Consider the following 26598-nt stretch of genomic DNA (forward strand, 5'->3'; position numbering starts at 1 on the left):
CCCAACCAACCTCTTTCTCCTTCCCCGATGTTTTTGTAGGGCAATCATCGCCCACAGAGAGCTTGAAGGCATCTGCCCGTCCTTAATTCTGTGGCACGGAGAGGGCTGGGGACGTGGTTATGTATGCATTAGCTCACACGAGTGGCTGAAACTCTGCTCCGGTCCTCTAATGTTGGTAATTACTGAGCAGGGATTAGGGCCTCTCGCTTCGTACGTGTGGGGAGATGGAGTATTAAACATAAACAGATCCAACTACCTGGTGGACCGTGCACGTTTATTCCCGTGATGTTCAGTGCTTTGCCAGTGTGTGTGCGCAATCCAAGGTGACATCAGTGTCATCCCAAAGCAGCCGCTAGCCGGGGGACAGGAGAAACTGGCCGGGATGCAGGAATGCATCCTCAGCTCCCTGCTTCTCTTTTGGGTTTTGATCTTAGAGCGTCAGCCTGTGCCATGGTCAGGTTAACATTTGGACTCGATGATCCGAAAGGTTGTTACAGCCAAAATGAATCTATGTTATTGCGGTCTGGTCCCGACCCAGTGGTTACAGCGGTGACAGGGTGCCTGTCATCTCCTGTCCCTGGGTGCCGTCCCCCAGCTCTGTGACTTTAACCACACCGGGACACCCACTGGGTGAGCAGACACTGCTCACCCTGCCGACCAGGACACCTTCTATCTCGTCTATTAATATCAGCTCCACACGGAGAGCTCGCTAGCCTGGAAGTGTTAATTAGCCTTCCCCCCTTCCTCCCTCCCATTATTTTTTTCCACCTCACTCTTTAGAAGATCTCTGAACCAGGAGATCAATGCCTCCCGCTAATCGGCTCTTCAGCAGCTTAGAGAGACACCACAGAATACTCAGTTTAATTCTCCTCTAACACCTTTGCTAATCATCCTTTGCAGCCCCGGAGCCCCTGGTGAGGGGAGAGGTTGGAGATAACAGGTCGCGTTATGAATATGTGATAACAGGGGCGGTAGATGCTCCTCCCGGCCCTGGGGGCTGTCAGGACTCATGGGTGCGGGACAAACCCCCAAATCCTGGGGTCTGGACTGAACAGCTCGTCCTCCTTGGTGCTGAGATGTGTAGGACGCAGGTTGGACAGGGTACCCCAAGGGTGACGGGCATCGTGCTTTGGCTCCTTGGCCGGAGCAGGACAGGGTTACCAGAGGCTGTCTCTCCTCTGCTGAGAAGACAGCAGCTTGAATTTAGCTACGGAGACCTTAATAAACCTTTCCATGTCCGACTGCTGTGATCCAGCTAAATGGCTGCGAGCAGAATCCCACGTGGAAACGCGAACGCGCGCTAACGAGCAGCGCTGCCAAAACCAGAAGGAGCCAACTCTACAGGGAGTTGGTACTTTTTAATTCTTGTTTTTTTCCCCCGCTACCCAAGTTCAATAGCGGCGAATTGCATATTTCTCGGAGGCTTCTCAACAAACAATTTACAGTGTAAATATATTTGTTGGCATGCAAATCACTCTGCATTATGAGTCTTGATTAATATTATAATGTGCTGATGAAAGCCTGTAAGTGGTTCTTGGAAATGGAGGTTCTTGACAAAGATCAACTGTTTGGGTGCCCAGTGTTGGTGGAACATTAGAGCAGGGTGGTTTTTTGCGTTGTTTTGGGGTTTTTTGCCCTGTGTGTGTTGTGTAATGGGTTATTTGTTCCCCTCTCCCTTTGCGAGTGTGAAGTAGTAGCGGCACGCTTCAAATGAATCAATGGAACCGAGTGGTCAAGGCACACGCAATGCTGGGAAGGGACACGCCACGATGCTCAGGGGATACGGGGACAAACCATTTCTCCCTCTTTTCCCCATCTTCCTCTCCCAAAGTGGGACGCTCAGGGTGTCCTGGTGCAGAAGATGCTTTTCCAGCCCCACTCTGACATTTGCTCGTGGAGACGGGAGAGCAGTGACAGGCTCGGGGAGCCGTCCCCCAACTCCAGCTCTGTTGACAGCAGCTCTCAGTGCTGTTTTCCTCCTACCCTTTGGAGCCGAGCTCCCCAAGGTGTCAGGACAAATGCCACTTGGATCGACGGGGATGTGCCGGGAGATGATGTCCAGGCAGGCGGTAGCGGGGAGAAAAAGCAAAGCAGGGAGGAAAAATAACCCTCTGTAGTGACAGCCTTGAGTTGTGACCTTTGTTAACTGCTGTTTTGCTCGGAGAGTGACAGGGAGCACCGTAAAATACCGAGTTTTGTGCTCGTACCACGCGGGTCATGCAGGGCTCCGATGTGACATGCCGCTGTTTTGGGCAGCATCTCCCTCTATGCTCAAGCTGGCTCTGGGGTTTGCTCCCCTTGGTCTCTGTGTAGTCCAGAGTGGTTTTTAGCCATGGCTTGTGGTGCATCCAGCCATCCCCACCCCACTCATTGTCCCCCATGTCCTGCGGAGCCCTTTGAAACATGGGCACTGAAAGGAGAGTCCGAGAGAAGGGGTGGGAAAGAGGGAACGAGCACCCGCGTGCCTTAAAAGAACATATCGCCTTTATTTTTCCTTTTCCTTGTCTTTTTTTACTGAAAGCAGCTGTGCCTTTTCCCAGTGCTTTTAAATGGTTGCCAAGGAAACAGAGCAAGGGAGAGTGGAAAGGTTAGATGGATATTGGACGAGGCTAATGCACTTGTTTCAACCCAGAATTGACAGGTGCTTAGGACACCGAAGGTCCTGATAACTCCTCATTTGCACGGCTCCGGCGTGGAGCCTTGAGTCCCTCCCTACCGCCGTTTAATTGTGTTTTAATCATTTGCAAATTAGAATCCATCTCCATCAGGGGATCTCTAATGGTGGGTTTATGGAGCGCGGCCGCACGTTCCTCAGCCCTTGCGGGACACGGGGAATGAAATATCGGGTCTGTCGGGCCCCACCGGACCCGCTGGTCTGGCTCGAAGGGAGTTTGTCACCGGCAGAGATCCCAATGGAAATTATGGGAATCGAAGCTCCCGTCCAGCCCGCTTTGGGTTGAAATCCAAAGATGAATGACCAGCTATGGATTTTTGTCACCGTTGCAGCGCTCAGAGGGTTGTTTCCCCCCTTCCGCTGTAGGTTTTGTTTTCCTTTCGTGTCTGTCTTGTCTAAAATAGCAGCTCCATCTACGGAATAACCAAGGGGCCTTAAACTGGGCTGTTCAGGATGAGTGTCACATCTGGTATTTGCAAAACACAGCGAGCGATAAATAGCTACAGTGTCGTAAAGCTCGTGCTCTGGAGAGGCAAGGGTGGCTGGTGAGGCTTTTATTGCTTTTTTGGTTATTTTTAGCGGCTTCCTGGGGAGGACAGAAGGGTATTGATTTTAAAAAGCAAGCGAAACGCGACTTGTGGGCGTGAAGGTGCGGAGGGTGCGATGCTGCGGGACCCAACGGCACCCCCTTGTACCCCAAGCCCTGTGCGCATCCATCACCTTGGAGCACGGATGGATGACGGGGCTCCGCAACAACCTCAGAGGACTTTACCCTCATCCCGACACCTTAAAATTCCTGGTTGAGACCTCCCGGACCAGCTCGCGGCCATGGAAGGCAGCAACCTGCCTTTCTTTTGCGGAGGCGGGGAAGGAGCGGGCTGTAGTCTTTGCTCGGTGCCACAAATAGAGCCGCTCACCGATCCTCGTTGTCAGTGGCGTGCCGAGCCGGCCGCCCATCCATCACGGCTGAGTGACGGGTACGGGGCCAACGCGGTGCTCGTGTCCCTATTATGACATTGTCAGTGTCACCGCCGAGCGCGAGGGACTGGCGAAATGTCACTCTGGGTATCAGAACACGATGGTGCCTCTGTGGCGCGGAGCTTCGGGCTCTCAAGCGCTTTTGTCACCGTCACTCCCGGCCGGAGGGGTGTCTGCCTTTTACTGTGGTATCTCAGCTTTGGGGGTTTTTTAGGGAAAAGCGTGATTTGGGTTGTGCTGCAAGGGATTCCGGGGGAAGGGCAGCAGAGCAACAAGTGCTGGCAAGTTGGGATGGGTCGGTGAGGTGGAACAGAGAGGGCAAGGATGGGGAGGGAGGTGGTGAAGGAGAAATGATGAGGCTTCAGTTGGGCATTCTCAGCATATTCCAGCATAATTTAGCATCATCTGTTCTGCCTGCAGTGGGAGCTTGTTGTGGGAAAAGAAAGAAAGAAAGAAAAAAAGTATAAAGACTTCTGAAACCCACTTGATGGGATGGTTGGAGCTTGAAGTTGGGTTTTTCCTGAGGGCGACTGTCTCCTCTCCCCACTTCTCTCTGTAAATCAAACCGCTGGTGTCGGATCGGCGGCTCCGTCTTTCCCGCGGCCGCTTCCCCGAGCGCCGAGGGGACGTCGCCACCGCTGGAACGGCTTGAAGGACACGAGCGCGGGAGGCGAGAGGACAATTCATAGTGAATAATTCAGTGGTTGGATGTAAAGCTTTTGTTCTCGTCACGAATTACCGGCGAGCTGTATGGGAAGGCTTTGATGGTACAAATTCGTTTTACATCGCCCCTAAGTGCCAACAGACCCACCTCCCCGCTTAGCTGTGCTTTTAATTAGAGTATTTTTGCAGGGGTGGGCCGGACCCTGTCCGTGCCAATAATTAACCTGTCATTTAAGTAGGTGCGGTTTTAAATAGGGTCGCCTGTCCGGGTTGCACCGGAGGCCGTAAATAGGAATAAATGAGTGGTGTGAGGTTACCGGTACCCACCTATTCCCTGCGTTTTGTGGGGTGTCAGCGCAGCTCTTGACGCGTTTTGCTTTTAGGTATCAGGGGACAAGGGATGCTCGAGCAGGGATGCAGGCGAGGATGTTGTCAGCGATGCTCTGCCTGGACAACACGCAGTCGAGGTGTCCTTCCTCCTCCTCACCCCGGCAGCTCTTCTCTTGCATAATCAAGAGGCTTTTTCCCCGCATCCCTCGCCCGTTGGGGCTGGGGAATTCAGCACAGTGCGTGTGAAGGAGGCTGCAGCCTGCCCGAAGCGAGCCACGTGAAACGAAGCCATATCGCGCACCGAGATCAAATTATCCTTCTCGGCTTTCGGGGAGAGGACTCGATGCCTCCTCCTCCTCCTCCTCACGCTTTATATCCCCGGTCCCCTGGCAGCCGCCGCAAACGCTCCCTCATCAGCGCTTGCTCTCAGTGCTAATGGCCCTCTATAAATAAGCCCCAGGAACAGTGATAGAGAACAATCATAAAAGGCAGGCGCATAAATTAAAACCGATGTTATAATAAACCAGACAAGCCCTTCTGCGAGAGTTTTATGTTTCTCCTTGAGCTGGGGGCTTTGCCAGGAGAAAACTATATCCGCGCGCCCCGGCCAGGCAGAAATAGTTGGCATCACCATCCCCCATTTTTGGCATTACGGGTAGAAAACTGCGGGAATTTCCCAGAACATCTCTCAGCCTCCCGTCCTCAGGTCCTTTGGGTGGCAACAGGATTAAGCGTCGAGGCTTCAGCCACTCCGTGTAGGTTTTGAGTAGCTCTAAATGACGTGCGGTTCCTCCGGGTAGCCAAGATCCCATCCTGAGAAAGACAGAAGCTGTCGCGCCACCGTCAAACTTCATGGGGCCATGGAGAGATGCTCACGTACCCAGCAGCGGCATCTCAGCGCGGGCAGAGGCGCACATGTGGTACCTCCCAAAGGCCGCTCCTTCCCCTTTGCCCCGAAGCGTCTGGCCGAGCGCTGAAGCAAAAACCGGTGGCTGGCATGCAGGGTTTCCGCCGAGCCTCCCGAGCGCCTCGGGAGCGCTCTGTAGACCGCGCTGAAACTCCTGCTTCTTGTAGCGAGTTCATAGCTGTCTCTCTGCATCACCTCCTGGATGGTTGAAGCCTGGCAGGGTGAGCGGGAGCGGCAGAGGGAGCTCCCAAAGTACGACTTCCCCGCCGCGAAGTCGTCCAGGGGATGCGACAAGTCGTGCCGAGGGCACAGGATGGGTCAGGGCTCTGGTTTGTGATCTGCCCGGAGCAGGAGTCGGTCTCCTTGTCCTGAGCCGTGCTGTGATGCTACGCGGGGGGCTCTGACAGGGCTCGGGTCCGGGCAAGATCCCAGCAGCTTCCAAACCCCATTTGGACTCTTTAGACTTGAGCTAAGAGCCCTGAGAGGTGGGAATGAGGGTCCAAACTTACTCCGAGCTCATTCTGGAGCCTGCCTGCCCATTGCTTACAGTACTGATAATGTCCCGAAGGTCAGGGATGGGGAAGGTGGCAGCAGGTCCCTGGTGACCTGGTAGGTTCCTGTGCATCGAACCTCTTGCATTTCGGCTTCAGAAAGGCCATGCTCATCTCCACGTGTTAATGGTTTTAACAGGGGCAGGGCAGTGGGATGCACGTCCAGTGACAGATGTCACCCCATGCCTCTTGCAGGAGGCTGTGGGGACAATGAGGAGGAGAACTGTAGGTGTCTTGCTTGTTATTAGGACAATTTGGCAGCAAATGTGCAGCTCTGCAGCAAATCCACGCTCAGCCACACATGCATCTCTGTGCCACGGCTTCAGTTTGAGGAGGGGGGATGTTGTACAGAATTATGTGTGTCTGGGGGGATGCTCAAACGCATCCTCCTGGTGCCCGAGCATCTTCTTCCTCTGGATAGTTTGGTGGAGATGCAGCACAGCCCATTTCGGTGTGCGCAGGTGATTGGAGGGTGGATTATGTGCATGGCGTTGTGGGGAGGGCAGAGGGGAAGGAAAGGGAAAAGCAAGGCAAGGAGGGAGACAGATGCGGGCAGAAAGGGAGGGACGGGGGAGAGAGGGCGAGCGGGTCCGCTTTCAGCTCCGGCCTGAGCTCCCCCTCGTGTTCAGCCACACATATTTCCATATATCTCCGTTACTCCTCTCTGAGTTAATGCCGGGATCTTTCCTGCCGTGTTTGCACCTGGGGAGCCACAGGCTCGCTCTTCCCCTCGTCCGAGGCATCTGTCCTCCTCCCCAGGGAAACTGCAGCGTTGGAGGCACCTCTGTCATTTCCCAGTAACCATTCGTGAGCCAGGTGCTCAGATGAGCTCCGACGAGAGCCAGAAACCCATAGTTTTGAGCGTGCGAGGAGAGGCGTGTGCCGTAGACATGCCCTGATGCCACCTGGGGGGCTGCGGGGCTCTGGAGGGGCAGAGGCTGAGATGGGTTCCCTTGGATGCTGCTCATCAGCCCCTCGCCGGGCCCGCACAGGCTCGTTTTCTGCTCCATTTGCTCCCCCAGCCTGTAGATCCTCCCCTAGAGCGCTTCGCTTTCTTCTTCATCATCCCGCCCGGGATAAAATACGAGCCGAGATCGCGGCTCCCCTCGGGGACCGTCCGCCCGCATCCCCTGTCGGACAGGGAGCCTGCGTGTCCTTGGGAAAAAATATGTATTTCAGGCCGGCGGGGCGCTAATTTGCAAGGCCCATTACTCAAAGGAAACAGTAAAATGGCTGTCCATAAAGCCAAGCCTTTCTCCGCACCTCCCTCTCAGTCTGAACGCCCCACGCCAGGTATAGGCTTTGTGTCAAGCCTCAGAGCCAGAAGTGAGGATTTATCGATAGGTACCTTGACTCCGGCTTGCATTTTAATCGCGTCGCCGCCAGCCTGAGAAGGAACTCGGTGGCTTCGTGTTCTCCTTGCTCCATCTCTCCAGGTGGATGCTTTGGAGAGGTGTGGGTTTGCAGAGTCCCCAAGAGGGACCCTCTGGTCCCCGGGGCTGAAATAACGACCAGTACATGAGGCCGGGAGGGAAGGATGCGGGGAACGAGTCCAGCGCATCCCCACGTCTCGGTGCCTCAGTTTCCCTTCACGCCGGAGCTCCGGCTCAGCTTCTCCCATTACACCCATTTTGGAGGCAGGGAGAAAACCAGGTTTTGGGAGGCTCGATTTCAAGCAAGGAACCAAGAAGCCACACTTGTCGGGGAGGAGATGCGATGAACTTGGGAGTCAGCGTGTTTATTTTCTGTCAATATTGGCGTGCGGGGGCGCGTATAAATATTACAGGCGTGCGCCAGACGACACCGGCGTCTCGCTCGACGCGGGTGCAAAGTTCGACCCGGCGCTTTCGGCTGGAAGCCGATGCATATTTATGATCGATGCGATGGGTGGGAACGGGTCTCTCGCTCCGTCACCATGGCAGACGCTATCTCAGCAAAACATGGGTTATTATGAAACCAAACCAAAGCAAAAAGCAGGAGGGGAACCGGCTGCAGTGGAGGCACATCCCCTGCCTCAGTTTCCCCATTGGTAACAGCGACATATAGAAGCGACGTAAGTCTTTGCCACCCGGCCGGGAAGCGCAAAAAGCTCCTTTCATTAATAAGCGCAGAGCGCTCGGTTATTTTTAGATGGAAGTGCCACGTATTGATATAATATTCCTGCACCTCATTTGACTTCTTTTTTTCGATAGCGAGGCCCCTCTTGATCCCGTTACCTGCAGTCACAGTTGTCTGGCGATATTTTATCATCTGAATATTTCAATTAAATTACTTTAAGGGTGGAAAAAAAAATAAGGAGCCCGGGCTGAAGTTGGAAATGATCACTGTATCACTCCAACTTCCCTCCGTTCCCAGAAGGTTAATTGAAAGGCAGCCATCTTGGTGACGTTTAGACAAATGAGGATAATTATGTGTTCCCCGGCTCTTTGAGAGGTTAATTGCTTAGATGTACGAAGAGTTGAAGAACAAAGAAGGAATAAATCAGAAGCGGGGCGACGATCTGATAATGTAATTTGGGATATTCACGTACAACTCAAACAAATAAACGGCCTAATCGCAAACGAGTCGTCGGGCCCGAGGGGTTGTGGGGATCGGGCGGAAGAGGGTGACGGTCACTTTGTGCCGGTGACGACGTCTTCACATGGTGGGGCCACCACCAGGCCCCTCGGTGTCTGTTGCACGGAGCATCCAGCTCTGACACAAGGGCAAAACGGCGGGTGGAAAGCAGATTTCCTCCGATGGGTTATTAGATTTTGTCTAATTGTTGGTGAAATTTCTGCAGATGGGCCATTGGATTCTGAAGCTGATGACTGACCTAGGTGGTTCACAAATTTGGCAAGGAGAGCTCGTGGCGTTCGCCGCTCTCCATTGGCTCAGTTTCTCTTATTTGAGAGGTTATTAGTCCTACCTAGGGGGATTTCTCATGCTATATCTTGTGGCCACACCATCCTGAAGGAAGACAAATGTTTGCCTGTTATTTCTCCCTGGTGACTGGGGAGAGGGTGCCTCTCCAGGCCAGTCGTTGGGGAGTAGGTTTGTCCATCAGCCATTCCTTTGTAAGACCGGAGAAGTTTGAGCTCATTTCGAAGGCTTGAGGCCACGCGATTCACTCAGCTCTCCAGCCAGGATCCAACCCCACTTCATTTTGCAGCAGTGAGGGTCAGGAAAATGGTGTTGAGTGGGTTTTTTTTGTCCACCGTGAGTTTGGGGGTGAAATATCTTTCTCTGCAATCTCTTTCCCACTCGATTGGGTCTCAGGGGAAGTTTGAATTGATGTCAAGTGAGAAAATGCCTCACCACCCCGACGCACGAGGAGCCTTGAGCCCCGGCTCCCGAAACGCCGGCGAGTGTTTTTTTCCACCTATCTGTTAGGCCCGTCTGAAATTGCAGTTTAATTCCCCGTATTTGCTCTTGTATTGTGCATTAAGATACAGCGAGTTTATCCAGCAGTCCAGCTGTTTTGAAGATAATTACTACAGAACTCAACCTGATGTAAAATAATCCTCCCGGGCACGCAGCCAAGAGACTTATCCTCCCAAGACTGAAACCTCTCCATTACCCTGGAGAGCCGTAGGGAGAGGAGCAGGCGTCTCACGACAAATATATTTTTGGTGGGATTTAACGGGGGGTCAGGAAAAGAGCTTCGCTTCCCCCAGCTCTTATTGGGGAGGGCGTTGCGGCTGGACAGACAGACCCAGAGCGTGAGGACCGTGCGTGATGGAGATCTGGCTGGGTTTCCACCCAAAGCGCCCTGTGCACTCGGGGTCCATTCTCGCCGCCAGCCATAAACCCTGCGTTTCGTCTGCTCCTGTTGATTGAAGCACACTAGAAATCAGCCGTGGCGCAGGTGCCGCATTGTTAGAGACGGGCGCTGATTGAGTTCGTACGCGGGCACTGATTGAGGCGGGGGGGCTGTGCCGCTGCGCCACGAACAGGGGTTTATGCAGAATCGTGTCCCTCGGACGGTGGAGGTGGCGTCTGTCACTGGGTCTTGTTCCCTGAAGGGACATTGAGCAGAGCCTTGGTCCAGGTTAGAGGGGAGAGGATGGGTCTGTTGATGTGACCTAGGATGGGTGGCGATGCCAACTGTTGGTGGTTTCTTTGGAGAGGAGCTGGACAGGGGGATTGGACTAAATGATCTTTTGAGGTCCCTTCCAATCCCAAACATACTGTGATACTGTGACAGATGTCCCAGCCTTCCCCTAACTGCAGGACGGCCACGAGCAAGGTGGAAATTGGTACCTGGCTGTGTCAGGGATCTGATTTTGGGGAAAGCGCGCAATCCCTTAGGCACCGTCCAGGCCAAGAAAACATGCCTTGCAGCGCTTCTTCCCCCGGTTGTGGTTTTGCTGGTCCGGCTGCCCCCTCTTGCTGCCTTCATCTCCATCCCTCTGCGGCAGAGCAGGTGCGGCCGGCAGCATCGACCGGCTCTGACGTGAGCGTTTCAGCGCCACCTGCGCCATAAACATCCCCATTGATTTGCTCTATTCACAGGCTTCTCACTCTATTCTTTTTACTGCTGCCTCCTATTTCCTTATGATGATTTCTCTTAAGCTAATAAGAGCTGCAGGCATGAGGGCCAACGCCTTCCAACCTTTTGCGCTGCCGTGAGGATTTCCGAGTGGACCGCAACAATCAGGAGATGATGTGTAGTGTCAGAAACAAGGGAGTCCCGGTGGGAATAGCAAGTGGAGCAGAGCGTCGTCTCTGCACCCTTTCCCAGCTGATGATGCGGTGTCTGTCCCCGCAAGCTGGATGGAAAAGCGATGAGGAGCAATAGAAGGGCTTGAGGAAGGCGAGGGAAAGCCTAGCTCGCTTTATCAGAGCCGACTGCATTTTCTGGATGTGTTCGATGCGGGGCATTAATTCAGAAAATCCTGAGAACGGCTCTGGGGAGAAGCCGCAGTGGCCGAGCAACAGCCTGGCCGCTCGTCCCTTCCCCGTGCAACCCAGGACCTGTTTCTAACCCCCCAGCTTGAGCTTTGCATCCCGTGGGGTGTTGCAGAGGCCACCAAAAGCCCCACAAATGCCGGGTGAAAGCACTGGGGGCGATTCAGGCGCCTCGGGGGCTGCAGGGCGAGCGCAAAGTCGCACCCGGCGACGCCTCGCGCCGACAGCTCCCGCCTTCCTCATCATCTCGTCATTAGTCTCGTGTCTGGGAGCCGCAGTCACGGACCAAAACACCATTAAACTATCTGTAATGGAGCAACTCGACAGCCCCTGCCCTCGCAGGCTTATTATCCATGCAGATGGAGATTTTATATTTAGCAGCCTCAAATGTATCACTTCGGGGTTTGATTTTTCACAGGGAGCGGTTGCTATTCTGGTGCTGGGTAGCGGGTGGGCAAACTCGCTCCATAAGGGAACGGGCGGGTAGAAACCCACCCCGAGAAGCCCCGAGGCTGCGGGGAGGGCAGGAAGGTCCCATAGCCCTCCGAGGAGGTTTAGATGCCCAACACCACATCTCGGGTCCCCTCCATCCTCAAGGCTCTGGGATGGGTCGGATACCCCACGGGGCTTCGCATCCCACATCCCTGTACCCGCGGATGCCATCGTACCCGTGGATGCCATCGTACCCGTGGATGCCATCATACCCACGGCTAAAGTGGTGGTTTACATTGTCGGGAGAGGATTAGAGGAGCCGCGTCGTCACGGCCTGCTTGTAATTTGCATCTTTAACGAAGCGGGAGCCCAGCCAGGTTCTGTTCTTTTGTGTTGACTTGTGAGGAAGGGTGTTTATTGCCGATGATTACAAATAAATCTCCTCTGCTTTTGCTCCAGCTGCCCGGAAAGAAAGGCGTTCGGAGCCCGTTCATTCCGTAGCCGGGGCGACTACCAAAAGCAAAGGAGAATTCCATTAGAAGTGCTGGGCAGATGTCATTAACAATTGTTTTTGAAATAGAAGGGTGTCGAGTCTTTGTAATGCCCTCAAGACAGCTAGTTTGGGTTGGAAATTTCCCAGGGTGAAGCGGCACCCCGTTGCCATCGAGGGACTCGACTCATCATTTTGGCCACCAAAAAGCAGGTCGGCAGCCAGTTTGTGACCGCTATCGGCATCTCTGTTCGTCATTGTGATGAGACACATTGCCTACAGGCGAGGAGAGTGATTTGGGCTTGAGGGGCTGTAGGAGTATCTAAAAGCAGAGTGTGTTTGGTTGAATAAGGAAATGGGATGGTGTAGAGTCAATCCAAAGAGGAGCATTTTCCCTGAGATGCTCAGCCAGGGAGCAGCAGTCGCCTGGACCGCTCAGGACACGCATCGTTGTTTCGGGGTCCTGAGCATCCCACACTTGGCACCCACAGAGAGGGGTTTGCAAGTGTTGCTTTATCCCTCCAAAATAGAGTCATAAAAAAGTCACGCTGACCCCGTGCACGTTTTCCCCTCACCATGGGGCAGACATCGAGGGCAACCTCAGCATCATACCCTGCGTGCAGCCCTCGAGTCGGATGGGTCAGTAGCACAGGAAAGGTCCAACGACATGGACCAGGAGAGGCGGGGGATGAGGTGACATCTCACATGCAGGAGACGCGTTGACAGTGTCATTTATGGGGCCAGGCAGGACCCCGCTGCGGCAGCGACGCGGGGGTCTCCGCTAATAGGTCCGAGAGGAGGGAGACGGTAACTTTGCGCCACTGAACACAAAGAGCGCGCCGGCGGAGTTATCTGTATTGTTGACACTAAGTGGAAAAAATCCCTCGGAAAGCTGAAAATTAGCATTTAAGGATGAGGAATCGGGGCAATTAGAGGGGAAGCGTCACAGCACCGCCGGCTCCCTCCCTCCCACGTCTTCTCTCGTCGCCACGTTTGGGTTCATTGCTCTGGGCTCCAGCAGAGCCAGGGGATCGATAGGGGTCTCTGGAGATGGTGGCTTTTGGAGAGCCCGTGTTTCATTGTGAGCATCATGGGAACTAGACAACGGGGGTTCGGGCCAATTCCTCCCAGCTTCCCGATGGGTTTTTTCCCCGGTGAACCGCGGAGCCAGGAGGAGTCGATTTCCCTCCCATCCGACAGGCACTTTATTTGCTTTCGTCCCTTCTGGACTCGCAAGGCAGGGTTTATTCTAGAGATGGATACAGCGCCTTCAGGAGACTGTTAATGGGGGTTTGTCTTTGTTCTTAATTAGATCCCTTTGAGGGACAACCTCCCAGCCCGCTTTGTTATCCAGCTTTGTCAGACCTTGTCGGCTTTATCTAAACATTTTGCAGAAGTGTCTTTACCTGTTTGCTTACTGGAGACATTATCATAATCTCGGTGCAGTGGAAACAGGTAGCAAAGAGGTCTCAGTAGATGATTCTCAATGTTGCTTTTAACCATTTGCTCTGACCGGTTTCGAGGGTGGAACCAGGCGCTATGGGCAAGGGGGGGCGACGTGCTCCTCGCTCTTTGTTGTGTGTAAATGTCCACTGGTGTTACGGGCATGCACGTACGCAGGCACAGCCGTGGCTTAGAGCCATAAATCTGAGCTGTAAACTCAGAACGAGCGGCTCCGGCTCTCAGGGGTCCCAGACCAACCCCAAATCTTCCCGGGACATGCAGCCAGCACACAGCAGCCAAATCTGGGCAGTGGCAGCACGAGCTCCTCGTCCCCGTCACTTCCAACCCTCGTCCTCAGTCTTCAGCCCTAATGAGGAGACCCGAGAGTACCTCGCGGGGCCGTAGTCTAGATATTTATACGAGCGCAGACATGCAAGTTGTCTGTTTTACATATTGCTGCCCTGATTTCTCAGCGCACGCAATGAATAATTTACAGAAGGCGCGTGTAAGTATCTCTTTATTATTCATTATAATGAAGTGAGACAGCAGTAATAGTCCACTAGACCGGAATCCCCCAGGGCCCGACTCCACTCGGCCGCGCTCAGCTCTCCCCCAGTTAATTCAAGCAAAGGGAGGGCTCAGCTTCCCGACGAGGATGCCGCTGTCGGTCGGCACGAGGCCGCTGTGGTCCGGCGGAGCCGAGGCGGCATTGCCGGGGGTACCGGGACACGTCGGGCTCCCGGCATGGTGGCGTCACCGCGGCGGGCGCAGGGACCATCCGTCTTTGCCGACGCACCGGCAGAGATGTACGGTGCCTGCAAGGGAAAATCTCTAGTTAGCGGGAGGATGTACGGCTCATTCCCCGACCCGTGCACCCGGGGGGAGCCTGAGACGCGCCGAGCATCACTCCATCCTCCACCCGATTAATAATCTCGAGCGACGTGAGGCCGTGCAGCACCGGCAAGGGAGAAATAGCACACTCCCCAATCCTCCGCAGGAGAGGCGCGGTGCAGGGGATGAGGACAGGATCAGCCCCGCAGGCCCTCTCTGAATTTACAGGCGTGCAAAGAGGGACTCGCACAGGTGTTTTGATTGACTGTAGCTGTCTTTTCTCTAAGACTTTTGGCGCACAAAGCCGCAGAGCGCAGCGGCTGCCGGCACAAGCTCGCGCCTATCTTGGTCATTTTGTTGTGCTGTAACGCCGAGAGAAGAATCTTCTCCCGTGCTCCTCGGGCAGGAAAGGCAAAGCTCCCGAGAGACCTGGGGCTCTTAATTTAACCAACCGCTGGGTGGTTCATCCCGCGGCGGTGGTGGAGAATACCAGAAGTAAATGGGTTGAGAAAAATCTATCATATTGAATGGAGAAGCCGCGTTCTCAAAGAACATTTTAATTTCCTCCCGCCCGTCTATTCTTTGCGGAGCGTAAGTCAGCGCCGCGGACTGGAGGTTCTCGGAGCGGGAGGGAGCAAGCCAGGCAGGAAATAAATAAGGGGAATGGCCGCGTCGCATTTCCTAGGCACTTGTAGGATTTACAGCTGCTCATCCGAACATCGCCTTCTCCTCCCTGTATGCCAGCAACACCATGTCTGGCCATTTTTCCTGTTCCCTTGTCCCCATGCTGGCACTGCGGCTCCTGGGTCTCGGGGGCGGGCGCATCTGTCCCCTCAAGGATGACTTGAGGGCCATGTCGTCAAGCCGAACTTGTCAGCAAATTTGACAGCTTCATTTGAAATTCTGTGTGCAGCAAGGGCGAGGGGGGGACGGCAGAGGCGGGCGAGCACAGGGAGGCATGCAAAGGCCGTGCGGCTCGGGGAGGGCAAAGGTAACGGTTTTATTTGCTGTGGATCTTGTGGAACTTTCTGTTCGTATAAAATCTTGGGTGACGGAGGCCCGCACGTCCAACCGTCCGTCTCTTCCCTGGCAGGTGTACTGTGGACGACAGGGTGACGCGTGTGGCCTGGTTGAACCGCAGCACCATCCTGTACGCCGGCAACGACAAGTGGTCCATAGACAACCGCGTGGTCATCCTCTCCAACACCAAGACCCAGTACAGCATCAAGATCCACAACGTGGACATCTACGATGAAGGCCCTTACACGTGCTCCGTGCAGACAGACAATCACCCCAAGACCTCGCGGGTCCATCTCATCGTGCAAGGTAGGTGTCATTGTACTCTCACCAAGGTGACTCATAGGGATGAGTGTCTGGATTCGGGCCGAGTTTAGAGGACCTCGTGGCAATGTAGATGTAGGGATCAGATGAACAGTACTGGCCTCGAGGCATGAGTGGCACAGGGACAGGGGCGCAGACCAGCGTCCACCGTGCCAGGGAGGAGACGTCCTTGCGTCGTCTCAGCTTTGCCACCTCGTACGCTCATCGCATGTGGCAGAGAACTGGAATTGGAGCGGGCATCCCGCACCTCGTCCTTGCTTGGCTATTTCCACCATGAACATGACCCATCCCTGCTGCTGGGCACTCATGTTGCTCTGTTTGTCATCTCAAGGAGTCATTAGCCATGTCCTTGGGCACACAACTGAATGTCCGTATGTCTTAGGTACATGGTGTAGGGTTAGGTAATGGTTGGACTGGATGATCCTGAGGGTCTCTTCCAACTGGAATGATTCAATGAATCTGTGATTTTGGCATGGGGCTTAGTAGGTGAAGTTGTAGGTATAGCCAACGCCGTTGGGTTTCAAAGCAGCATTCCCCAGGCCGCTCTGACAGGGAGATCCAGGTCAGAGGCGAACCCCGCTTTTGGATCCTCTCGGTTACGCGCTGGCTACCGGCTTTTGTCCAGTCTCTAGATTAATTTTTCAGAGGAAGTGTTAGTTCAGGTTAGATAAAGATAATGAAAGTTTCCTAATCCTCTTAAAGAAGATTTATCTGGCCGAGTAGAAAGCTCTCGGAATACAATAAAGCGTGTATAAAACCAGGACCTAATCTCTCCTTTAATTTCAAACAGCTGATGGGTATTGATTTTGCAATGAGGAAATCTGTAAAATTTCTCGGCCCCAACATATCTCTAAGAAGCCCCTGACGTAGATGTGTAGGTAGTTACGCATCCTCCTCACGCGGACAGGGCAGGGTTCGATCCCCACCACCCATCCCAGGGGCTTTTCCACCCAACGCCGTCAGGATACTTCACTCGTAAAGCATCCAGGCACCCTTGAGCCACCGTCCCGGTCAGCCTGCCCGATGGAATCTATAGAAATGTAATGAAGGTTGTCAGATGTTCCTCTGCAAGTCCTGGTAACCTGATAGGCAACGATCACCATCGTGGCAGGGTACGGAGGCATCTGGCGGGATCCCCGCGCTCTCCATGTCCACGCCAGCTCTTAAGGTCATTTCGGATGAGATGATGAAGAGCAACAGCATCCAAGGCCATAGGCAAGGGATATGGATGGCTGTCAGGATGGCTAGGTTATTTATGAGATGGAGTATTTGGGGATGGAGTAAAGTACTGTAGCCAGTATTGCAGGAAGCAGACACTCTTGAATTTAAGTAGCTTTATTAGAGATGCTCAAACATGAGCCTTGTTGTGAACCATAAGGAGAGCTGGTGGTCAGGGCTTTGAGAGGATGTCTTAGGTCCACAAGGTCAGGAATTGATAGGTGGGAGTAACATGCAGGGCGAGAGGGAGGACAGCGTCACCCATCAACGGGGCAGGTTTCAAGCCAGGGACTTTGCGGCGGTGAGGTGGGCAGGTGAGCCCGCGTGCTGATGTTTGGTTTTTGTGTCCTCTGTGTCTTACAGTTCCCCCCCAGATTGTCAACATCTCCTCGGACATCACAGTGAATGAGGGCAGCAGCGTCACCCTCATGTGCCTGGCGTTCGGGAGACCGGAGCCCACTGTCACGTGGCGGCACCTGTCCGGGAAAGGTGAGAGCCCGGCGGGGCCGTCCGGGTCCGAGGAAGGGTCTCACCCGGTCCTCATGGAACACACGGTGTTCCCTAACGAGGGAGTTGGCGTGTCATGGAGGCGGCTGGTGTCTGGGATGGAGAGAGGAGTTACCATTCCTTTGTTTTGTCCTCAGTGGGAGGGTGAGGATGCTTTGTAGGCATCGGCGCAAGATTCCCGTTGGATAGGGTGTCAGCGGCATGTTTTTGGGACGTTTTGCAGGACAGGGTTTCGCAAGCGAGGACGAGTACCTGGAGATCACGGGCATCACGCGGGAGCAGTCCGGGGAGTACGAGTGCAGCGCCGTCAACGACGTGGCTGTCCCGGACGTGCGGAAAGTCAAAGTGACCGTCAACTGTGAGTGCCGGGGAGCGGGGAGGGGGATGGCAGGGCGGGCGGGTGCAGAGCCCGGCCTGACGGGGTGCGGCATCCCCGCAGACCCGCCGTACATCTCCAACGCCAAGAACACGGGCGCCTCGGTGGGCCAGAAGGGCATCCTGCAGTGCGAGGCCTCGGCCGTGCCGGTGGCGGAGTTCCAGTGGTTCAAGGAGGACACCAGGTGAGGGGCTGCGGGGGTCGGAGAGCGGTGCGGGAGGCTTAGGGCAACTGCGGGACTGTTGATGTCAGAGAATGAGGTGGGGAGGTGGCCAGGCACGTAACGCTCAGGCAGGTCGGGATCCAGCCGTTTTAGTGGGGGCGAGAACTGGGTTAAGGGCCAAAGCGTCCCCAGGGTCATTGCTCCAGGGGATGGCAATGGCAGCTTTAGGGGCAGGCGGTTCTGAATGCCATGTCGCTCCGGCCGCAGGACGGGTTTTGGGATTGGGAGTGCAGGTTGTTGTTTTGTAGCGGAGTAGCACAAAGGGCTCAGTTTTGGCACGACACGGGGAGTCAGATGGGGAACACAAAGCCACGTAGCGGCCAACAGCATGGGGAGGTCATTTGGGGAGGTAAGACAATATGTCACAGCGTGACAGCGCGGCACACAGAGCATGGTCCTTGGCGTTTCCCCGCAGGTTAGCAAACGGGCTGGAGGGCGTGCGGATCGAGAGCAAGGGCCGTCTGTCGACGCTGACCTTCTTCAACGTCTCGGAGAAGGACTACGGCAACTACACGTGCGTGGCCACGAACAAGCTGGGCAACACCAACGCCAGCATCATCCTGTACGGTAGGTGCGCCCTTTTTTTTGCAGCAAAGTTCAAAGAGGACGAGCAGGGTGAAGATGACGGAGGCGAAGATGAGGAGGAGAAGGAGGAGGAAAAGGAAGATGTGGAGGAGGAAGAGGAAGAGAAGGCAGCAGCCATGCGTGCAGGTGGTTAGAGATAGAGCATCTGAGCACAGCCTGTACAGCTGTGGAACGTCAGGAGCTGCCAGTGGTGACGTCCCATGGGGAGGACACATCAGATGAAGATATCAGCATTGCCCCGAGTGGGCGCTCACAAATGGGTGTCGGGCAGGGTGTGTCATACCACGGGAGCTGGGGTTCCGCAGCACCATTGGGCAATGGTCGGTGTTTCCCAGACAAGGCTCCCGGCGAGCCGCGGCGTCGCTGGAGTCCAGGGCTGAGGAGGGGGCCCGGTCCAGGTAAGCACACGTTTCAGCCACGTGGCGTGGGTTTTAGTCGTCGGTATTGTATCGACAGGATTAGCAGCAGTTGTGGTACTTTTGCAGTGGCAGGACATGCAGTGTAGTTGTCAAGGGTCAGCGTGGGGGGCAATACGTGTTGGGCATCCGCGGCGACGAGTCGATGCTGGAGGGCTGGTGTATCATGCTGGGTTTTTTTGCAGATGGTGTGTAGCAGTGGCATGTTTCTAGCATGAGTCTCTTGGCATTAGGGCAAGGCAAATTGGGCCTTCTCGGACCAAGAGCAGAGGGAGAGGAGGGAATGGGCCCGTAAACCAGGGGAGGTTGTTAGCGCAATCAGCGCTAGTGCTGTCATGACCTTAGCATTTGGGAGGGTGTACAGCACATGCAAAGCATAGTCTTGCAGTGGGGCCCTGTCTCCCGCATAGGGGCTGTTGTAATGATCTTAAATGTAAGCGTGTGATGCCGATAGGGAAGGGGGACCCAACGCAATTGCTGGTATCCAGACCCATGTACCCCGTGAAGAAGCACTTTTGGGGAAGTGTGGATGGTAGCGTAGTCACAAGACAGCATCCGTGCAGAAGGGCAGTTGCTGTGCAGGGGCAAGTCTCAGGGGAAGGGGTGAACGTGAAAGATTGGCAAGTCTCAGGCCACACTGCAGGGTCTCAGCTTTTCTCTTTGAGCCAGGCTGGGCAAATCAGAAGGAGGAGCCCTGTGCCCTCTGGCACGTCCCCCATGTCCCGTATAGGCTAGCCAGCCCGGTCTGTGGCTCATTAGCTAGTTGTCAATACATAAATAGCAATCCAGCCTATACTGAATGTATCATCTCCTCTGGCTGGATAAACTGGTTTTGCCACAACATTTTGGCCAATATCCTTATGATGAGTGCAAGCTGGAACACAGGAGGTTCTACTGAAACTACTTCTCGGTGAACACTGGCCCAGGCTGCCCAGGGGGGTTGTGGAGTCTCCTTCTCTGCAGACACCTTCCTGTGTAACCTCATCTGGGTGTTCCTGCTCCATGAGGGGATTGCACTGGATGAGCTTTTGAGGCTCCTTCCAATCTCTAACATTCTGTGAATGTGTGGACTTAGTTTTTGTGTGCCTGGATAGGTTGTATTCCATAGGTCTCGTGTTGTGGGAAGTGAAGGGTGGCAGAGTACTCCTCTGCAGCCTGTCCCATGGGATGATGCTCCAGTCGCGTGTGTTGGATAGCATGATTTTACAGCCAGCCTCTGCTATAAAGGCTGTGCTCTGGCAGGTCATGGGTAATGCAGGTAGGTGTGGTCTTTTAGCGTGCCATTGTGTCCAAGGGCTAGTTCTACCCATAAGAAGTGCGCCAAGGAGCTGTGTCCCTTGTGTGTCAAGCGTGGGGGTTGTTGTAAGCAAGTGGTGTGAAGCTTTTGTGTGTGCAACAGTTGTGGTTTTTGTAGTGGGGTTTTTGATAGTCTGAAAGGTTGCGTATAGGGTCTGGGCAGGTGTGTCGAGGGAGCAGTAGCCATACAGGATGTGTGCATTTCCATTCCGGCGTGTCTCAGCAATGCAGGAGAGAGTCAGCGGGTCACACAGTCCCAGCAGCAGGTCAGGGTAGTATGGATGTGTTGTTTTGTAGGAGGTGAACATATGTAATGTGAGAGGAAGCAGTCTGGAGACTTGTGTTAAGTGGGTGATGGGGTTGTCAGCGTTTGAGAGCCATAGCGGCTCATGATGTGCCATGTCTTGGGGTGTCCTTTGTCTGCCGTGTCTGTGTTCTGTGTCTTGTCCTTAGTGCAGGGGGAGCAGGCAGGGTAGCAAGACAAGAGAGTGCATTGTGTGGTCACTGCCCGTGTGGTGGCAGTATGTAGCCTGTCATGTTTATTATTATGTACCAGCTTGTTTCAGGGTCGTGTGGTGAAACGGTAGGAACTTACTTGCCAGCACCAAGGTGGACTCATCGGCGAAGGGCAAACGTGACCGATGCGTTAGTGTGGGGGCAGCAGGGGATTGTGGCAGGCGAGTCGGGAAGCATGGCTAATAGCTGAGAGTTGCTTAGTTCTGTTTGGGTGGAGAGGAGGTCCCAGGAGCATCACATCTGGCACTCAGTGGTGTAGAGTTCTGTAGCGGTTTGCTGCTCACTGGGGAGGGCACGTACTTGTCGGTTCTGTGGAGTGGCAATCTGTAGGTTTTGGCAATGTTAGAGGGGGGTAGTGATGTGTGTTAGAGGGGTGAGCGTTTTTCCCGTGTGTCCTGAGGTTTGTTATGGGCATTACAAGGTGGGCGAGGATCACAGAATGTTAGGGATTGGAAGGGACCTCAAGAGATCATCCAGTGCAATCCCCCTGCTGGAGCAGGAACATGTCCAGGCGGGTTGGAATGTCTGTAGAGAAGGAGACTCCACCACCCCCCCGGGCAGCCTGTTCCAGTGTTCTGTTACCCTTACTGAAAAGAAGTTTCTTCTCAAATTGAAGTGGAACCTCTTGTGTTCCAATTTGAGCCCGTTACCCCTTGTCCTACCATCCAGGATATATACATGTATGCCATCAAGGCAAGTCAGAGGGTCTTAGGGAGCTTGGGTGGACTAGGTCGCTACACGTGCGGTGGAAGGGTATTATTACGGTCATACTTCTGCTTTGTGTGAGAGGATAGGTGTGTGTTTCTGTTGTACTGTGTGTAGGGGTTTGGGAGGGGTCAGGGTAGGCTTTACATAGCCGGAGTCACACGGGCACTCAGCACAGTGTGCAGGGGTCAGCGCCGGAGCTGAGATGGCATATCATGTTAGTCAAGATGCAGCGTTGATGTGCCTGGTAGGGTTTGTAGTGTCGTTGTGGAGTCAGAGCGTTATGCAGTTAGGCACACGTCTGGGTGTTGTCTCAGTGAGGGTTGACTTTGTATTAGTGGCCGAGTTACGTGTGGACTGGAGTGAGGGTGTGAATCTAAGAAACTGTTTGGGAAGTTAGTCACTTATGGACAGACTTGCTGCTGCGTGTAGCCACCATCGGCAGGAAAGTGTGTGCTGGTGAGGCATAAGTCGTTGGTTTTGCTGTCATAGGGCCACATAGGATGGAGGGTGAGGCGTCTGGGGCTTTGCATGGAGTATCTTGAAGGCAGGTTGTCTTTTTTCAGAGGTAGGGTGTCATTGGGCATTCGCAGAGATGTACAGTACAGGGGGTGGTAGTTGTACGAATCTTGAAGGTCGGCCTTTGTCACCATCAAGTGTAGTCCACAGTCATTCCATCAAGGGAGGCTGGGATGCTACCAGGGCAGCATTAATGACGTGGAGGTCACACTCCGAGGTGTGTAGCGATGTTGTGGGGTGTCTTTGTACGTCAGTGGGCAGAGATGGATGATTACATGGCCTGGAGTCTTGGTGTGGAGTGTGAGGAAGGTCAGACTGGTGTCGTCTGGGAGCAGTAGGGGGGCATTTTTGGGGTTTGGGGTTCCTCAGGCCCCCTCTGTGAGTGACAGCAGCTAGAGCCAATGCTGTTCTTCATTGTTGGAGGCTGCTGCACTTAGCATGGCCAGGAGCAGGGCCCAGGGCTCTATCCCAGCTCCTTCCACCCTTCTGGGCTACACCAGCTACCTGGGGCCCTAGACAGCTCCACAGAAGAAGAGCAGCCAAGGTAAGAGTTAACCATTGTAGTTAGCCGACTGTACTTGTTGAGTCTTTGGAGGTGCAGGTCTAACTGCAGGGGAGCCGTGCGCCTTGGAGACCAAGCACGCTGCTGTCACTAACGCTACCCTCAGAGATGGAACCCGGCGCAACAGAACTAAAACCACAGAGACCATGCTCTACAACCTATATTCTGGAAAACCTCTATGCAGACACCAAGCTAAAGAAACACCACGCCACTAGACAAGCAGATTTCTGACACAAGAACTAAGCAAGCACAAACCTATACAAAACCACAGCCTACCTCATGACACAGACACCGACAAAAAGGCTTCCTGGATGGGGCACTGACACACTCCACCGAAAGGGCTGTCCCTAACACACAATCCTGACTTGAGGCAAGGCGGAGCAGCGCTGACCCAGACATGACTACATGGCAGGGATTACAGGGCAAAGCAACCAGTGTTGCTCTGTGACTCACTACTTAGTCCTCTACACAAAGAATGCAAAGCGACACCGAGACAGACCATGAGACACCCAGACCCAAAACTATAAACAAAATGCTGTGAACAAACCCAGAGTCAAAAATATGTACCTGCATTTCACACAACTAATAACTCTAGATTCACCCACTCCTTCGCTTTACACACTGCTCTCACTAAACCACCTCCCCAACAAAACCTGTCAGACCTTTGTAATGCTCCAAGTAATGGCAGTTCTACCTCTGAACTAAACAGCCCCCTTCTGATACCGTAGTACCTGGACTGAGCGCTTACGTGTCCCGCTTTACAGCCCCCATGTCTTGCAGTGTCCCAGATTGCTCATCCTGTGTGCTTTGCCCGCCTGCCTACGAGGCTCTTCCCCTTGTGTGCTGCCTATCTGACAACTTTCATGGGTGCCCCTACATTCACATCCATCATGTCAGCTGGCTCTCCGCTTCCAAAGGATGCTGGCCATGCCCTGCGCTCCATGTCACGGTGATTCCATCTCCCCACCTACCTCTCCCATCAAAAATCAACCTATACAGCTTCAGAGATGCGAGGCTATCCAACCTGGAGTATCCATACACTGCGTCCAGTGCGCTGACCCTTCCTTGCTGTGTATCCAAGCTCAGATCCACACTCTCCCTCCCCTATGGATGCCCAGATGCACCGAGCCCTGCGCCCTCTCGTCTGCCCCTCTACTCAAAACTCTTCCCTCCAGAACAATACATGGAAATACAACTGACACACAGGACAATGTCTCACCAAGGAGGCTAAGCTCATCATTTGGGACCCTGGAGACTGCCCTTTCACTTCCCCCAACCCAGACTGGCAGAGAAATACAATAACCACACAAAACTCTCCTGGATTGAGATACATACGCTCAATGCTGTTGCAATCCTTAATAATAAAAACCTGACCCCGCACCACTAGTGCAACAAATATCACAACATGCCATATGAATAAACACCTCCTCAATGCAATGCCACAGAAACTCTGTGTTCCCAGGGGCCGGACCTGCTGAGGTGGGGACCTGCTCCCCCATGGCCGCTTAAGCTCAGATCAAACAAAAACCCAGTTGGAAAGGCCTGCAGACCTGCTTTAAGTCTTCTGCATGGCAAATTCTGGATCTTTACTGCCCCCGGCCCCAATTACAAGGCCTAAACTACTCACGACTGCAAACGTGCCTCCACCTCTATCTGTCATCTTTCTCCTACACGTTAAATCCTGACTGCCCTTTTACCTGTGACATTTAACACTAACATCATAGCACTATACCATTGATCGGTCTGCATCTCACACAAGATCCCCCCCGACTAGGCCTGACTTTTTCACTGTCTGGCTCCCGTGATGGAAGAGCTTGGAAGCTCTTGTAACTCCGCTACAACAACAACTCACAAAACATGACCTCTGTCCAGGAATGTTCGCTTTCTGTTCCTGCTCCAGCAGGGGAATTGGACTGGATGAGCTTTCAAGGTCCCTTCCAATAACATTCTGGGATTGTGTGACAGAGGCTTTAGGGACTGACTCCTGCCCACTCTCGCCTCTGATACCTCACTCAAGTGGCCTCCGCATCCTATTCCGACAGGCACCCTTATTCTTCCAGCTCCCCTCACCTTTGTACATCAACAGCTTTCACCCGACAAAACGCGACAAACCTCAGCATATGTCACCCAATGGCCACACATCCCCATCCTCCCCCTCGCCCAGTGCAACCCCGAAATGACCCCGCGTACCTCAGGCTCCTCACGTTCCCGTGATGCCGTCTCCCTCATTGGAGAGCCTGGAGTGCCGTGGGCCATTCCTGCTGCTCCCGAGTGCCGAGGTCTCATGTCCCCTCTGGTCCTGGTGGTTCTCTCGCTCCACTGCTGGCCTCTCCATGCATAGTTGTACCACTGTGACACCCACACCCGCGCACTGGGACCCGCCACCAGCATGCGCACCCAACCTCTGCCCGTGATGTGTCTGTGTTGCTCTGTGCCATGTGTCTGTTGCTCTATGACACGTCTCCATCGCTCTATGGTGTATCTCGGTAGCTATATGATGCATCTCTGCTGCTCTGTGCTGTTTCACGGCTGGTGGATGGCTCTGTCACTCACTCATCGCCGACTCTAAGAACACCAGCCTGCGCACCAGCTGCCTCCCGTGATGTGCGTCCTGGCCGCTTTCCTCGCCTCTTGCCCTGTAAAAAATGTCCTGCCATGCCGCTTCACCACTGCTATGGCCAACCTAAATGTCTGTGACACACAAAGCAGCCCTGTATTAGGACCCACCTATCATAGATTCATATTTTCACAAAATATCTTGGGTTCCAAGGAACCTTCCTAGCTGATGTAGTGCAACACCCCTGCTGTAAGCAGGGACATCTTTAACTACTTCTTGTTGCTCAGGGCCCAGCCTTTACTGTTTGCGGAGATGGAGCGCTCACCACCTCTCAGATCGTCCTCTACCAGTATTTTCCACCCTCATTGTAAACATTATGCAATCGTTATGTCTCATTACGTCTAGCCTTGGGACACGCTTGTCTCCCGACTCTCTCGGCAGAGTCAGACAATGAGTCTCCGTGACGCTCTCTCTCTCATGACACTTCCCTTGCAACTAAAATACTTATTCAACTAACTCCTCTGCCCCAAACAAACCTTGAGGTATGAGGTACCTACGGTGCCCCTCCCTGACTTGCAGGCAAGCGGGATCCAAAACCAAGAATGACCTCCTCCAAGTGGAGTAGTGCCGGCTGCTGCCTCCCTGTTAAAACTACCTCCTCAACTTCACCTCCTCCAAAAATCCTTCCTTCTCCTCTCCTCCTCAACAACGCCTCCGTCACGTGCCAACAACAACGCCTGCAATGCTCTCCTTAAAACAGATACATCTCCGACCCCTGAGAGGGAATTTCACGACCATGCTGGCCTAGGGGGTGACTGGCAGGAGGGGTGGGAGGTGGAAGGGAACCGGGGGGATGCTGCGAAACTCATGTCCCTTTGCCCAAACATTTCCCCTCAGCTCTAGCCTTGACTCTGACCCGTCTTCCCCTTTCTCTGCCCTCTCTGCAGGGCCCGGAGCGGTGCACGACGGCGGCAACGCGGCGTCCCGGGCGGCCGCCGGCCTCTGCCTCTGGGCCGCCCTCCTCACTCGCCTCCTCCTCGACTTTTGATAAGGGAGCGGAGGGTCCCGGGAGGCCCCCCCGCGCCTCCCCCCCACCGCGGGGCCGGCCCGCCGTGCCGTCCGGGGACTTCTCGTTGTCGGACTGGCCACGTCTCCGGATCGTGCTCGCCGCCGGTCATGGCGTACGCCCGCCGCCCTCGCCCCGGGGACGCGATCCAGCCGGGACTGAGCCTCCCTGCGGCCGCCTCCTCCTCCCCGACGTGGGGAGCGGAGAGCTGACGGGACGTGAGCCGCCCGGAGCCGTCGCCCAGAATGTCCATGTCATCGTCTCGCTAAGCCGTCTATGCCCATAACGACCCTGAGGATGAAGCCCTCGGCTCAGCCTTCTGCCCTCTCGGTCATCTAAGTCGATTGTCAGCACCAAAGCTGCTCCCCTGAGTGCCCCCGACGTCGCTGGCCCCTTCCCGCTCCCTGAGGCCACAGCACCAGCTCAAGGGGTGGCCCAAGTGTGGCTTTTGGCCACCTGTTACTAGGGGGACGCCCATGATGGCCATTTCTCCGCCCGGGGTCACACCTCCGGCTGTCCTTT

The 26598-nt window shown here is 54.4% G+C and overlaps 1 protein-coding gene across 1 annotated transcript in view; it reads left to right on the forward strand.

Moving 5' to 3' along the window:
* LOC308048615 (opioid-binding protein/cell adhesion molecule homolog) overlaps window positions 1–26058 on the forward strand; it is a gene marked incomplete at both ends in the record, with an annotated part of 79130 nt that extends 53072 nt beyond the window's left edge. Inside the window, 6 exons of the mRNA XM_080357852.1 lie at window positions 15283–15515; window positions 17112–17237; window positions 17479–17613; window positions 17695–17815; window positions 18270–18421; window positions 25958–26058. Coding sequence (XP_080213978.1) covers window positions 15283–15515; window positions 17112–17237; window positions 17479–17613; window positions 17695–17815; window positions 18270–18421; window positions 25958–26058 — 868 coding nt within the window. The remainder of the gene's footprint in view (window positions 1–15282; window positions 15516–17111; window positions 17238–17478; window positions 17614–17694; window positions 17816–18269; window positions 18422–25957) is intronic.
* Between the last annotated feature and the right edge of the window lie 540 nt (window positions 26059–26598).

This window comes from Nesoenas mayeri (assembly GCF_963082525.1).
Source record: "Nesoenas mayeri genome assembly, chromosome: 22".
Classification (NCBI taxonomy): Eukaryota; Metazoa; Chordata; class Aves; order Columbiformes; family Columbidae; genus Nesoenas; species Nesoenas mayeri.